Genomic DNA, 14,987 nt, shown 5'->3' with positions numbered 1-14,987 from the left:
CTCCTTTTAGTTTCCTTAAAGTCCTCTGCTGCAATACCACTTTTTACGTGCCCTAATCGTTCCATTTCTTGTCACACCGGTCGTAATTATATATTTAAGTGACCACCGTTCCCACCAGACTCAAGAAGGAGCTGGGTCTGGGTCCTCCCAAGCAAGAACGCGGGGACTTCCAATGAATGACACATTACAAGACGCACGTTTCCCTTGGTGTCCTTCACTTCAAGCTGACCACGAGCAACCTTGGGTCGTCATTTTGCAGCCTCCACGTTGCTTCCTTGCAAAATGAGAATAATTCGTACCTGCCTCCAAGGGCTGCAGGGAGGAGCCAGGCGATGAGTGTGAAAGTATCGCAGCAGAGATTAGTTAATCCACTCATCATTTAACGGTCCATTAAGCTACTAGGCCCACTATCACAGAGCCACAAGTGTTTCTCCCTCAGGTCGTAGCCTAGGACGTGTTCCCCGGATAGGATCTCGCCCCTGGGCTGATCTCGGACGGAACGCCGGGTAGTGGCCTTATTAAAAATGGCGCAGGAGGCTTCAGTGGCGAGTGCGGCGGCGCGGACTCGGCGTGCCCTCTGACCTGCTGGCAGCGGGCGGGGAGGGGTGCCGGGTGCCGCCATATTGGCTGTTGTCCTGTGAGGGGAGCGGCGGCAGCGAAGGCGGCGGCGGCGGCGCGAGGGGAGCCAGCGAGCGGCGGAGCGGCGCGGGAGGTGGCATGACGCGGAGGCGGAGCAGGCCGAGCGGCGGCGCGGGCCGGCGGGAGCGGGCGCGGGCCGCGGGGCTGCAGAAGCCCCAGGCGCCGGAGCCGCAGCCACCGCCGAGCCTGGAAGCGGGAGCGGGTGCAGGGCCCCCGGAGGCGCCTGCCGAGCGGGATCGCGACAGCCCCAGGGAGGAGGACGAGCCCAAGCTGGCTCCAGGCCCTCAGGTAGGAACGAGCAAGACGACTCCGACTGCTCGGCTGCTTTCACCTCCCCGGAGCGGGAGCGGGAGCGGGGCGGGATTGGGCATGGACACGCTATCGGGCTGGGGCCAGATCCCAAGTCCGGAGCAGACGCTTTCGGTCCCCTTGCCGGGAATGGAGGCTGGACCCCTCTCCAGAATCAAAGCTCAGCCAACCCTCTTGCGACCCGTGTTCAGTCCCTACTCCGGAGCTAAACGTTCTGGCCATCCGGACCGCTGGGACTGGCGTAGGTCCTGAGACCACAGCCCGGTTGTCTGCCCCCCACTTCCCTTCGGACCCATCCGATTCCCCCGGCCCCTAAGAGGTCATTTCAGGGCGCTGGAATCTCGGGGCTGCAGCCTGGGTGCGTCCCCCACTCCTGCCCCCGCCCCCAGAAGCTTCGTTCCTCTCCCAGCTCTGTCTGCAGCCACTACCCTCAACAGCTGTACCTCTGCATCTGCCTTCTGGGACCTCCCCCCTTTCCCCACCAAGCAGAACAGTTGGAACAGACAGGCAGGCTGCCCCAAAGACTGTTAGAACAACTCCGCCAAGGAAGAAACCCTTGTTCTCCCTACCTCCTATCCCGTAGGGTGTCCCCCACTGTCCACCCCCGCCCCTCGCCAGGCCCCTAGTTTGGTGAATCCTGTGAGAGTTAAGAGTATACGGGAGGATTCTCAAGCTTCCAGCTTGCCACCTGAAAGGTCACTTTCTTTTGAGCGAAAGAGAGAACAGGAGAGGCGGGGGCGGCGGGGGCCACAGTTGCTCAGGGAGGGTTGTGGCACCCGGGGCTGGGTGGCTTGCCCTAAGCTTGCTCTGACAAAAGAGTTTTGAGTTGGTTTTTTGGCTGAGCCTGCCGAGGAAGGCAGGCCCCTGCAGGAGTCTTGGAGGGTCGGATGCAGCGCCCGGATGAGGATGAGGCGTGGCGGAAGATGCGTTTGGCTCTGCAGACACTGCATCGGGCAGCAGGGGACTCTGGGAGGCTGGTGCAGCCTGAAGGCATGGCTCTTGACAGCCTTCTAGTAGAATCTCTGGAATTGTGCATGTGAGTGGGGATGCCATTTGGGGTACCATTCCTGGAAAGCTTTCCCTGACCTCCCCAGTTACACCAAGTGCCCTCTGTGTCCACAGCCCTCTTTGCTCCCCTCTGGTGGCACCACTCCTTCTGGGATGAAACTTGTTGGTGTGTCTGTCCCACACACTGAACCGTAGTAAACACAAGGGCCTCGAGGATGGCATGTTTGTGATCCTCTGGCCCTATTCCAGGCTTTGCCTAAACACAGTAGCACTCAGTAGATGACTAGGAAAATCAGCCCAGAGTCTGTGCCTAGTGCAACCCAGTTTTGATGCTGGCCTCCTTTGTGTCTCGTATCATGGTGAGATTTTTAATTAGTGAAAATACCACAACTTCTTGAATGTCAGAGCCTCCCCATCACCCTGCCTTGTAGCCCTAGTCAAATAAGACTAAGAAGGTAGACTCCGCCTCTGCTGGGTCTCGCTTTCAGCCTCTTGTGACCACCCCCTTACCAAAAGTGTTGTTAGCTAGAAGAGAGGGCTGTGAAGCTGTCTGTTGTCCTCTTTCGTTCCCAACAGATAGACACTACTTCAGGCTACTGCCCCATAGAGAGGCCAGAAAGTTGGGATAGTGTCTTAACATTCAGTTTTATTGAAATACAGCTTTCCCTAAAATTACAGCCTTTATTAATTCTTCTGATCCAGGTTTTTGTAGATTCTTATCTACTCTACTGCTTGACCCAAGAATTCATTTCTTTATTCCTGCCAGGTGGTTGACCCGCCTTCCTTCTAACCTTCCCAGCTCTCCTGTTTCTCCTCAGCATCTAGCACTAATACGATGTATTAACCTCTAATACAGTTTTTTGTCTGTTTCCCTATGTAACTTGTGGGATGCAAGAGCCTTGTCAATCACTATCAGATCCCTGTTCCTAGTGATTAACAAATATTAGTAAACAAACTAGAGGTATGACTACAATTACTGTGTTATTCAGACAGAAAAAGAAACCCACAGCAATTAAATATTTACATAAATGATTCCCACTTGGAGATAGAAGGGAAAAATCCAACAAAAAATTCACTCTTACAGTCTCAAGGGAACTGGAACATCAGCAGACTGCTTTGATTTTGCCCCACTTTTTCCTGTGGTAGAGATGAGATTCAAGAAACAGTCTTTTGTGCCCTGTTCAAAAGTACCTAGTGTCAGGGTACGGGTTGGTCATTGCTTCTTTGTTAACTGACATGACTTTCTTAAGGATCTTGGCTCCTGACCCCACTCAGCTCTGTCTGGATGTAGTGGATAAGGAGTGAAGTTCAGTGTTAATATTAACTGCTGAACCAAATCCATGGGTGACAAATGAGACCACTTTCAGTCCATAGACTTATTCGAAGTCCCAAACTCATACACTGTTTTATTTTTGTTTTTAATCTTAATGTAAGCTGATATTCTGAAGCAAATGTGTGGCAAGGTGTGGCGATTTGTGCCTGGAATTCTAGCACTTGGGAGGCTGAGATAGGAGGATAGCTTTGACTCAAAGCTAGCCTGAGCTACACAGGAAGTTGCAGGCCAGCCTAGGCTACATCTCCTGTGTCAGTAGCAATAAGGAAAAGATTTTTCATGCTTGCATTTGTTACTCTTAAAACCCTAGAGTCTTGGTGAGTTGAACCCATATCTCTTCAAGCAGTCATCTATAGTGTCTAAGGGACGCATGCTTCCCTCAGGTAGCCTGTGCTCCAGCCTCTGGGCTCTTCCCATGCCTCTTTATTCATTTTCATAACCTGTACACTTCTGGATACAAGCCTTTAAGTTATTTGGGATCCCAAAAGTCCTTTCTGTTGTTCTAGCTCACTAAATCTGGCCTATTCACCCAAATTCCCCGACCCTTTTACTTCGCGATAAAGCTTAAACAGGTGCTGCCTTACCAGCAAAGCATGGTAGTAAGGTAGAGGCGGGTCACCTCCGAAAACCTAGAAGCAGTCCAAGTGGCAGTGAGAGCTGGTTTACTGACTTGAGTTCAACCCTGCTTTTCCTCCTGCTTCGTGTCTTAGAGCTGGTTTCTTCCCTGTTTGAGCCTCATCAACAACAGAATGTGAAGCAGCCTCTTGTGCAGTCTCTTCTGGGTGACAGGAGCTGCACTGAGTGGCCAAAGCCAGCTTTAGCGTTCCTTCTACCTGCTGATAGTAGTCTCACGCCATTCATCTGGTAGCCTGTTTGTGTGTTAGCACCCAGGAGGCTTGCTCAGGAGATTGGGTGGGTGGTAGTGAGCTCATCCTATCCTCTTCCCCTTGGCTTTCTGCAGCACCTTGGGACAGTCAGTTTAGTGGAAAGGGCCTCCAGAGACCTGGTTCTTCCACTGCTCAGAGTAAATCTGTTCCCTTGAGAAACTGGCCAAGTGATCAGTCAGTGTCTTTATTGAAACCATTTCTTTGTCTTTAATTCACTCAGCAAGCTTCAAAATGATCTCTGTAACCAGGGCCTTTGTTTGAGGCTCACAGAAGGCCAAGGTAGTTCCTATCCTTAGAACCTTCCCCTACTGGCTCAGGCCTATATCACGTTCATGACCAGTAGGAGGAAGTGATGTGAGGGCTAACCCTGCTATCTAGGTCTTTGTAAGCCAGAAAAGACTCTCAGTGCAAAAATGTCAATAACCTCTGAAGATAAAGGTTTGCCCATTCAGTTTTTTAAAAAAGTAATTTCCTTAAACTGTCTCAGAGTTATTAGTTTAGTGTCTGCTAATAGATGGATGATTAAGGTCATAACACCTTCACTTCCTGTTTCTACAGTTCTTTAGAGCAGAGACCATTTTAATTAAATCATGTTAGGGTATGTGTTATATCAGTGTGATCTTTATTGCTCAAAATATGATTGTTTCAACCTCACCATGCCATTTAGTCTGCCAACACTGAGTAACCCCACAATGGCAGACTCTGGACTAATTGCAAAATCAGAAGTGAGTGAAACCTGGCTCCTGTCTTCAAGGAGCTTATATTGTGTAGCATGTATGTATAGTAACTGCTGCGGTACCAGAGAAGGCGCCATGTCGGCTGCCTTTGAATAAAGGCTCAAGTCCTGCATCCCCTTAAGTGGCCTTTGGAAGCATTTCAGCCCCCGTGGTTTGTTTATCCCTTTATAAAAATGACAGTAAATCCAGGTTTACTGGGTTAATGTTAGGAACCAACAATTCCTATCTGTCAAGCACTTAGCACAATTGTAGCTATAATTGTAAGTACTTGCTATCTGGGATCCCAAAACATGGTAACCCAGGGAAAGCTGAGGCAGAGAAGCTCTTCAGAGCCTGTCTTCATGGTCAAATATTTCCAGAAAGTAAGGTGGAGAAACGAGGTTGCATCTACAACAGTGGTTCTCAGCCTTCCTAATGCTGCAGCCCTTTAATACAGGTCCTCATGTTGAAGTGACTTCCAACCATAGAAATATTTTTGTTGCTATTTTATAACTAATTTTGCTAGTTACAAATCATAATGTAAATATCTGCTATGCAGGATATCTGATATTCACACCCTACAAAAGGGGTTCCTCCCAAAGGAGTCACAATACATGGGTTGAGAATCACTGGTCTGCAGTGGCTGTGAGCACTGCTTGGGCTCATTTGGAGAGCAGGAAGAGTCAGACTGATGCTCCACTCAAGTGGTTTGCACATCGAGGAGTCAATGAAGTGTGTTAAGCAGGAGGGCAGACTTGATGTGATAAACCCTCTGTGATACTGCATGACAAAGTGATTCTCTCTCTAGTCCATGTCTCCCTCATGCTAGCCCTAACTAATGTCCAGATCCTATGTTCTTTGTTCAGCCCATCCCAGACCTCCCCAGCTAGGGCTGGAGCCCACCCAAGATCCATTTTTGGATTGTTCTAGGAGATGCTAACTTGAGGAAGCCTACATTGTGGGGTTTTTTGTTTTATTTTTTAAAGGGCTGGAGGCTTGAGGATATAGAACAATAGTAGAAAACTTGCCTAAGTTTAAGGCCTTGGGTTTGGTCCTTAACATCACTTACAAAAACTAAAACAGGGACTGGAGACTTGGTTTGGGGGTTAAAACAAACACTACTCTTCCAGAGAACCTGGATTCAGTTCTCAGCATTCGCATGGTGGCTCACAACCATCTGTAACACCAGTTCCTGGGCTCTAGCACTTTCTTTTGGCTTCCGTGGGCACCAGACACACATCTAGGCAAAACATATGTTGCAAGGAGAGTGAGGGTCCCTTTGTCTCGACTGCCCGTCTAGCTCAGTTGGTAGAGCATGAGACTCTTAATCTCAGGGTCGTGGGTTTGAGCCCCACGTTGGGCGCCAGGTGTGCTAGGAGTTATGGCGGTCAAACACTTAGAAGAAATCCCACACTAGCTTAGAAATAAGAAATGGGCATTTATTAAGGGGTAAACTCACAAATCAGAATTCTCCGCTTGACCGGTTGAATCATGCGACCCAAAGGAGCAGCCCACTGGCATGGCATGGAGCAAGGGGAATGAGCGAGAAGGGGTGCACGTGCTCGGCTTTCCTGTGAATAGTAAGAGAGGCCATGCCCCAGTAGGTGGGCTAATATAAGCTATAATATTCCCTGCAACCTTCATATGCTCATATACACACAGAAAGAAACTGCCTTCCTCCACTTCTTTGGTTGTTTACTTATTAATAATATTCAACTGCTAGTTTCTTATTGTATATTAGCCTACTGTGTGCCTCTGCTGAATAATTGGAATACAGTGATTCTTGGAACACATTGTCTGTCCTTGGAAATCCCGTGGTATTGTAGAGACGACGGGTATTATGAGCTACGGCCATGCATGGTGGTAAATGCCTGTAATCCCAGCACTTGAGGCAGAGGCAGGTGGATTTCTGTTGAGTTTGAGGCCAGCCAGGGCTACATAATGAGACCCTGTTTTTTGTTTTGTTTGTTTAAGATAAGAGATCACCTCTGTTTTAAAGAAATACGAAAGCATAGGGTAGTCCAGAACAGAGCCCCGTTCATTCTGACCATGTACTTGGAGGGTTTGAGAAAAAAAGAGGCGGTGCATTGTGTAACTGGGGAGGGGAGTATTTAATGATCCTTCACAGGCAGGTAAGAACTAAGGAAAGGCAAGCTTGTGTACTAGGAAGGGTTGAAGTTGTCACTTCTATATCATTCTTATTGTTTACACTAGGTGGCTGTTAGCTGAGTAGCAAGAGGGACATGCTGCAGTTTCATAAGCCGCCTATCTTCCTTTATCCTCCAGCCAAAGCTTTTGCTCCCTTTTTGACCATCCCCCTTAGAATGAAAGAAGTAGGTATTTCTATTCTGAAAAGGGGTGTGGGGAAACTAAGGCAGGAAAAAGGGCCAGAGGAACTGCAAACACTGAAGGTCTTTATTAGGAAACAAGGGCCATGTTGTATAACATGGGGGTTCAAAATGTCTTGAAGGTCACTGTTTAGTCCTCTGTCCTATGCTTCAAGTAATCCATTTGGTTTGGGCAAGTCTCACTTAGTAAGTTTCCCTGTCATTTCTTCCAGGGCAGAAGAGGAAAGAAACTAACGGGTATTGAGCACCTACTGTGTGCCAGACCCAGGCCAGGTACTTTACATAATTTATTTCCTTCTGTCCTCACAACTCTGTGAAGTGTGGTGTTATTCCCATTTCATAAATCGAGAAACCTGAGACTCAGAGAATTTGAATTGTGCTCCGAAATACTGAAAATGGCGAAACAGCGATTTGAACTTAGAACCATGTCTCCAAAGTTCATGCTCTTCCCTGTGAGAGACCTATCCTGGAGTTAAGGGTAGTAAAGCAGCATTGACCCAAGGATTCAGTTGAGCCTTCTCTTGGCTACTTGTTTTGAAGCAGCTCGAGTGGATCGGATAGGCTTGTAGGGTCGCTAGGACCGCAGACGCAGCCCCACCGCTCTGTCCTTATTCAGCTTGTACAACCAAGGAAGGTTTTGTACCAGTTGACCGCACAGCATGAAGCTGTTTTCTGTCTCCTGGAAGGGCCACACCTGAGTAAGAATTGCAGTAAAAGTTCCAAACCACTGAGGTGGGGTTTGCTCAGCTTCCAGAGCATGAACTGCAACTCTGATTTCTAGAATTCTGAGTCTTAGCTCTGGTTACCTTCTTATCAGAGCCATGCCTTCAGCATAACATTTCAGTAAAGGGACTAGAGTTGCCGTTTTAAATTCCATTCTTGATCTTACGTAGTTGAGACATTGAGCTGAAAGGGCATTAAAATTCCATTTATTTAACACCTGCTATGTAACAGGCAGCAAGTCATATGTGGTTTCTGAACATATGTAAATGGTCAATAGTAGTCCGTACCGCAGGAATATGGCACATTGTGACAGGTGCCATCCTAGAATTCCCTTAACTTAGCTTAGTACACAGTTCCCTTGACCTTTGATTTGGGTCTTACGGGATGCTAGGAATTTACCAAGGGCTTTTCCAGTGTGTAGCACAGTGGCTGACGTAGAAATTTCAGCTGCTATTGTCATCTACTTTACCTTGGTGTCAGGGAAGCTCTTGAAGTTTGGTATCTTGAGAGGAGAGTACTCTCATGGGCTATTTCAGAATAGAATTTGGAAGCTGTTGCAGGGCAGCTGGATAGATACAGCTGTGTCTTGGGAAATCTGGTGCAAACATATATGAACTCCTGGGACTGGGAGGAGCTCTTAGGAGAGTGAGACTAGGCTAATGTTGAAAATCAGTCTAGCTTCATAACAGATTATGGCACCCACTGGTCTGTTGATCAGGGTTATTTTCTGACACTTGCCAAACTTTGGGCAGAAAGGCCAACGTGAAAAACTGAGTCATGCCCCAAAAGCTGTCCGGATACACCACAAGCCATATAATATTTGACAAGGATTATTGCCTAGTACATAGTAGGTCCTGGGTCCTGGGTTTGATCTCCAGTACTGGAAAAAAAATAATAATTTAAGTTACCACATTAACATGAATTGCAGCTTTTATTAAAAATAATTATTTGGGGGACAGTGAGATGGCCCGGCAAGTAAAGGCGTTTACTGCTAAGCCTGAGGACCTGAGCTCAATCCCGGGACCTACACAGTGGAAGGAGAGGAGGACTCATGGAGGTTATCCTCTGATGTCCACACACATGGTACGGTGTATGTGACTCTGTGCATGTATACTCATATATACAATAATAAGTGTGCTATTTTTAAAAATAATAATTATATTTATTTTTATACATTGAATAGAAAATGTTCCTGTTCTAATTTTTGCAAACTTTTTAATAAAGTAAACCTGGGGAAGGAGGCTTGCTGTGTAAGTGTGAGAATCTGAATTTGAATCCTCAGCACTCAAATGAAAAGCTACTATAGTCATACGTACTTGTAACCCCAACAAGAGCTGGAGATGGCAATATGTGAAGACAAAAGGATTGCCAAAGCTTCCTGGTCCACCAGCCAGTTTAGCCAAAAATGACTAGCTTCAGGTTCAGTAAGAGACCCAAGCTCAAGGATATAGGCAGAGAGTGGTAGTGGTTACATATCCACACTCTCCTACACACACACACACACACACACACACACAGACAGAGAGAGAGAGAGAGAGAGAGAGAGAGAGAGCGCCGTGAGTTGGTTTTTGTATTCATTTTACATTAAAAATCCATTGTCTGGGGCTGGAGAGATGGCTCAGAGGTTAAGAGCACTGACTGTTCTTCCAAAGGTCCTGAGTTCAATTCCCAGCAACTACATGCTGGCTCCCACCCGTCTGTAATGAGATCTGGTGCTCTCTTCTGGCAGGCGTGCATGCAGGAGAACACTGTATACATAATAAATAAATCTTTTTTAAAAATCCATGGTTGTACATAACTTTAATTGAAGAGGCAGGTAAATCTTTGATTTTGAGGACAGCCTGGTTTACATAGTGAGTCCCAGACCAGCCAAAGATGCATGGTAAAACCCTGTCTCCAAACAAAAGTAAAAAAATAATATGAGCTGGGTGATGATGGTGCATACCTTTAATCCTAGCACTCAGGAAGCAGAGGCAGATGGATCTCTGTGAGTTCTAGGCCAGCCTGATCTACAGAGTGAGTTCCAGGACAGCCGGGGTGGTTACACAGAGAAACCTTACCTTGTCTCAGAAAAAAATAAAATAAAATCTGTTGTGCATCTACATTTCAGATAGATCCTTTACCAATAATAATTCTGTGAAATCATGCTTTAGTCATTTGAAAAGTGAATTTCATTTATCATGCCAAAAAAGTAACATTTATTAATGACACACTGATTTCCTCAGACAAGTATTGAAACACTCTAAAACTCATAGTGATACAAGTTTTCCGGAATTCTAAGTTGTTTTGTTTTTTGTTCTTGAGATAGATTCTCACTCTGTAGCCCAGGCTGGCCACAAATTCATGGTGATCCACCTGCCTCACCTTTCTGAAGTGCTGGAACTAGATGTATGAGCCACCATGCCTAACTTTCAAACTTGAATTTTTGCTTGATAGCTTGAAGTTTTATTATTGGCCACAAATACTTGACTGTATTTCTTGAAGTAATAGACTTGTTTTGTTTATATATTTATTTTTTGAGACAGTATTTGCTAATACTCATGTCTGAATAACAAAGACATTCTTTCAGGTTAAAACTGGCATTAGATGAAGAGAAGCAACAGCTTTCCCTGGGATCTGCTTATCCAGGAAATGCTGGTTGCCTCAGTTTACTGCTTCTTGAACGAAGCTGGTAAGGGAGCAGAGACACTGGTTCCAGTGGTTCCACATCCCAGCTTTCTCTGCTTTTTCTCTGCACATCTGGGGATGTGCGTACTATAGCAGGATTCCCTGTGAGCAGCCCCACTCTACAGAGACTCTGGCTTCACTTGAAGAGTGAGACCATTACCCTGAAGTCTTTTGACAAGACATAAAACCAACAGAACCACTAGAATTTTCCCTTCTTCATATTTTGCTTAAGACTAAACAAACCTATACCCCAGAGACTCTAAAATTTAATCTAAGGTGAGTGGGAACAATTAGTTTCTGCCCAGGGATTCTGGGTCTAAGAATTAGTTCCATGAGCCTTTGCGAAGAAAAAAATGCTGAGTGTTTTCGTCCACTTGATGACCATGTTTTGTTCAGGGATAACAATAGAAGCTTTGAGAACAGCAAGTTGAAAGCCTAGGTTCACTGATTCAAGGCAAAAGGAGCCATGTTTGCCAGGAGATTGCAGTCAGAAGAACCCCAAACCAAGAGCTTTTCTCAGCCATAGCATTAATTAGAAGAACCTGTAGCATTTCTAGGTCTTGGGATTCTTACCACCCTTAGCAGTTAAAGCAGAGTTGTGGGGCCAGCAAGAGGGCTCAGCGGAAAAGATTTGTGGATTCTTGGACCCACATAGTAGAAAGAAAGTCTGACCCTGAAAGTTGGTCTCCAGCCTTCAGCCATGTGCATGCATGCGCGCGCACACACACACACACACTGAATGTAATTTAAAATTTAAAGTTGGAAAGATGGCTTGGTGGTTAAAAGTGTGTACTGTTCTTGAAGAGGACCTGAGTTTGATTCCCAGCACCCATGTTAGGGTGACTCACAACTGCCTATAATTACTCCAATACCTTTGGCTTCCAAAAGCACTTGTAAACAATCATATAATTAAAGATAATAAAATAAATATTTAAAAAATAAATAAAAATTAAAGCAGAGATGAAAATATCAGAGACAGTCAGGTATGGTGGCACACACCTGTAGTTGTAGCACTCAGGAGGCTGAGACAAGAAGATTGTGAATTCCATGGCAGCCTGGACTATATAATGAGACACCCACCTTGGGTTTTTCTAGACAAGGATTTCTCTGTGTAGACCTGGCTGTCTTAGAACTTGCTTTGTAGACCAGCCAGGCCTCAAATTCAGAGATCTGTCTACTTTGGCCTCTCAAGTGCTGGGATTAAAGGTGTGTGCCACCACATCCGGCTGAGATCTTTTCTTAAAACAAGAAAAGAAACAGAAAATCTCCTCACCCCATAGCACATTGGGGCTTTCAGGGCAGCCACTCCAAATTGCATGGTCCTGAAAAGTATACTAAACTTAAGAGAGCACCGTGGATAGCCAGTCCCTAATGTATTCTCCTTAGGAACGAAACAGCCAAAGAGCCTAGTTTATAAATTGAGTACTTATTGTCCTGATCCCTTTAGCTGAATGTTTTTTTCTGTTGTCACTTAGCCCTCTGGGCAACTCTGGGCAATGCAGATGGTGTCCCTGCTTCAGTTAAAGCTTAATTAGCTTTCCATGTCCGCTTCTTCCTTTACTAGGAAAGACAGCCTGCCCTATAGAGTGACTTTTATTAATGGCTAGTTCATTTATTTTGTGGCTTAATTTAGTACTATAAAGAGTCACATTGTTTCCTTTCCTGGGAGCACACTGTAATCCTCGAAGACTGCAGGCTCCCATTTTTTCCCTGTTTGAAATTGGAACCACACAGGTAGAAGGGTGGGATAGAGAGGTGAGGACCTACCTGCTCTATAGCAAGCAGTTCTCGGGGATGGTCTCACCAAGACATGCTATGATGCTGTGAGGATACTTCACAGATCTGCTGCACTGTTTGTGCCCAAAATGAAGCTGGGCGTGGTGGCACAAGCTTTTAATCGTAGCATTTGGGAAGGCAGGAGGATCTGTGAGTTTGAGGGCAGCCTGGTCTGCATAGTGAGCTACATAGAGAGACCCTGTCTCCAGATTGAAAAAAAAAAAAAAAAAAAGACAAAACAGGAAAATAAATGAAATAACTAGCACAGTGTCCTGGATGGGCATAGGGCAGAGAGGAAATAAATGAAATAGCAGGATGTCCTGGATGGACACAGGGCAGAGAGGTAGTTACAAGAGAACTCTCTTAGATTGTCTAGAGCGTGTGGATTTGTGTGGGGCCTTTAAGGGAAATGGGGATAAAAGGCTCTTAAGTAGAAGACACTCTTTAGCAAAGGGAGAAGTAGGTAAGTGCAGAGTATTTCGGGGACTTAAGCATTTGATGTTGTGGAGTTAAAAGCAGAAGTTAAGCTGTTTAACAGAAACCAGACATAGAAGTTTATGACTAATCCTAGCACTTAGACGGCTGAAGCAGGAGGATTGTTACAAGGGCAGCCTTGACTACAGTGTCAGATCTGTTGGTCCCCAACCCTCCCCACACACACTAAAAAGCAATACCAAACAAGTCATCTTGCATTCATTGTATATGACAAGTTCTTATTCGTGTAAAATTCATTGACTATATACTGTTTCCTTAGTCCTTGTCATGGAGCTAGTGCTACCTGTTTAGCGCTGGTGGCGACTCTTTATCACATTTTGTTCTCAAAGCTGACCCTGTAAGTTAGGACTTAATCCCATGTTAGATGAGCAGAAGGGTAAGTAGGACCGGCCAGTATCGTCCAGCTTTAAGTGATGGTAGCTCAGGATGACTAGCAAAGCCAGTGTCCCCTGCACCACAGCACACCCACAGTTACTCTGAGAACAGTCACATTTGTCACATGCTCAAATTATAAGAATTCCATGTTTGGTTTTGAAAGAATATAGAAAACATTTTTTAAAAATGTATGTGTATGAATATTTTACCTGCATGTATGACTGTGCACCATGTGCATGCCTGGTGAGAGCAGAGGCCAGAAGAGGACATTGGACACCCTGGAAATGGAGTTAAGAGATGATTGTGAGCATCCATGTTGGTGTTGGGAATCAATCCCAAGTGCCCCAGAAGAGCAGCCAGTGCTCTTAGCCGTTGCCATCTCTTCAGCCCTGAGTGATCTCTGAGAAGGGCAGTTTTTGTACTGTGGGGTATTCATTATGCAATTGAATTATTATTCAAAACCATTAATTAGCCAGCATGATAACACATGCGTTTAGTCTCAGCATTTGGAAAGAAGAGGCGTGTGGATCTCTGAGTTCAAGACCAGTCTGACCTACATAGTGACTTCCAGACCACCCTTGGGCTACATAGACCCTATCTCCAAAAAAGAAAAAGAAAAGAAAACCTCACAAAAACCCAACATTTTTTAAAAACCCTGTTTGTTCTACTTTATAGACTGTAAAAAGATTTAAATACATAGGACCTGATTTTGATCTCTAGCACTGAGAGAGAAAAGATTTATTTAAAGAAGATTTTCACTCTTTTCAAAGTATTTTTCATGGCCAGATATGCTGGCTCATGCCCATAATCCCAGCACTTAGGAAGCGCTTAGCAGGAAGATGAAGACTTCAAAATCACCCTTTGATACATGATGAGTTCAAAGCCAGCCTGAGCTTCATGAGACCCTGTCTCTAAAACTAAAACAAGGAAGAAAACCCAGCAACAACAACCCATGTAATGATTTTAGGATGCTCGCGCCCAGGTGAGACAAGAGCTGTTGTGAAGCTCCCCATACTGGTGCTGCTTGTGGCACTCTTGCTGTTCACTGGGAACAAAGTCCTGCTTCTACCTGCACTGACTACAACTCACCTGACAGCTTTGAGAAATGCCCTAAGTACTGTTCTCAGAAAGTCCCCCTTTGGGGACTGTGAGACGGCTTAAAAACTACAGGAGCCTGCTGCCACATGGTGGAAGGAGAGCAACTTCAACAACTTGTTCTCTGACCTCTACACGGGTGCCCAAATGTGCACACACAGACACAACATATAAATATTTGCATTAAAAAGTCCTCCTTTGCCTTAATTTCTCAAATTGTTTTCCTCCTCCATCCTTCCCTGCTTGTGGGATGACAAATGAGCTAACATTAAGCAGCTGCCCTGTACACCAAGACAGCCCCTTGACAAAGTGTTTCAGCTTTGTCTTTTATAGATTCTACTTGTAAAATGTCTTCTCCGCCCCTCTTTCCATATCCCCTGTACTTCGCCAGTGTTTCATTATGCTCCTGGTGTCACTTCTGGTTCCTTTCTTTTTTAAGAAACCAGGGACCCAGGTTAGTATGATGGCAGCATGGCAGACTTAAGGATCTTCTGATGCCAACTCCTTGTGAGAAGGTGATGTCACATGAAACAACAATGGCACCCATTACAAATGCATTACCTAGTGGAGGGTAAATCTGAAAGTTATCCAGAGTTGTGGAGCAAACCACCATGCA

The 14,987-nt window shown here is 45.6% G+C and overlaps 1 protein-coding gene and 1 non-coding gene across 10 annotated transcripts in view; both read left to right on the top strand.

Annotated features, from left to right (window-relative positions):
* Window positions 1-692: 692 nt before the first annotated feature.
* Fam193b (family with sequence similarity 193 member B) overlaps window positions 693-14,987 on the top strand; it is a 33,737-nt gene continuing 19,442 nt past the window's right edge. For 3 of the 9 annotated variants that reach the window (XM_038335333.1, XM_038335332.1, XM_038335327.1), the window contains exon 1: window positions 736-1,984. In XM_038335333.1, coding sequence (XP_038191261.1) covers window positions 1,836-1,984 — 149 coding nt within the window. In that variant the 5' untranslated portion in view covers window positions 736-1,835. Of the gene's footprint in view, window positions 1,985-7,452; window positions 7,514-14,987 lie in introns of those variants that run through there. The other 6 variants (XM_038335330.1, XM_038335328.1, XM_038335329.1 and 3 more) reach the window with 5 other exon arrangements.
* On the top strand, window positions 6,183-6,255 carry Trnak-cuu. Its single transcript has one exon. It is a non-coding gene; the product is annotated as a tRNA-Lys (tRNA).

Source organism: Arvicola amphibius, chromosome 6, assembly GCF_903992535.2.
Source record: "Arvicola amphibius chromosome 6, mArvAmp1.2, whole genome shotgun sequence".
Classification (NCBI taxonomy): Eukaryota; Metazoa; Chordata; class Mammalia; order Rodentia; family Cricetidae; genus Arvicola; species Arvicola amphibius.
Note: the sequence above shows the minus strand (reverse complement) of the source record. Positions and strands in the feature narration are given on the sequence as shown.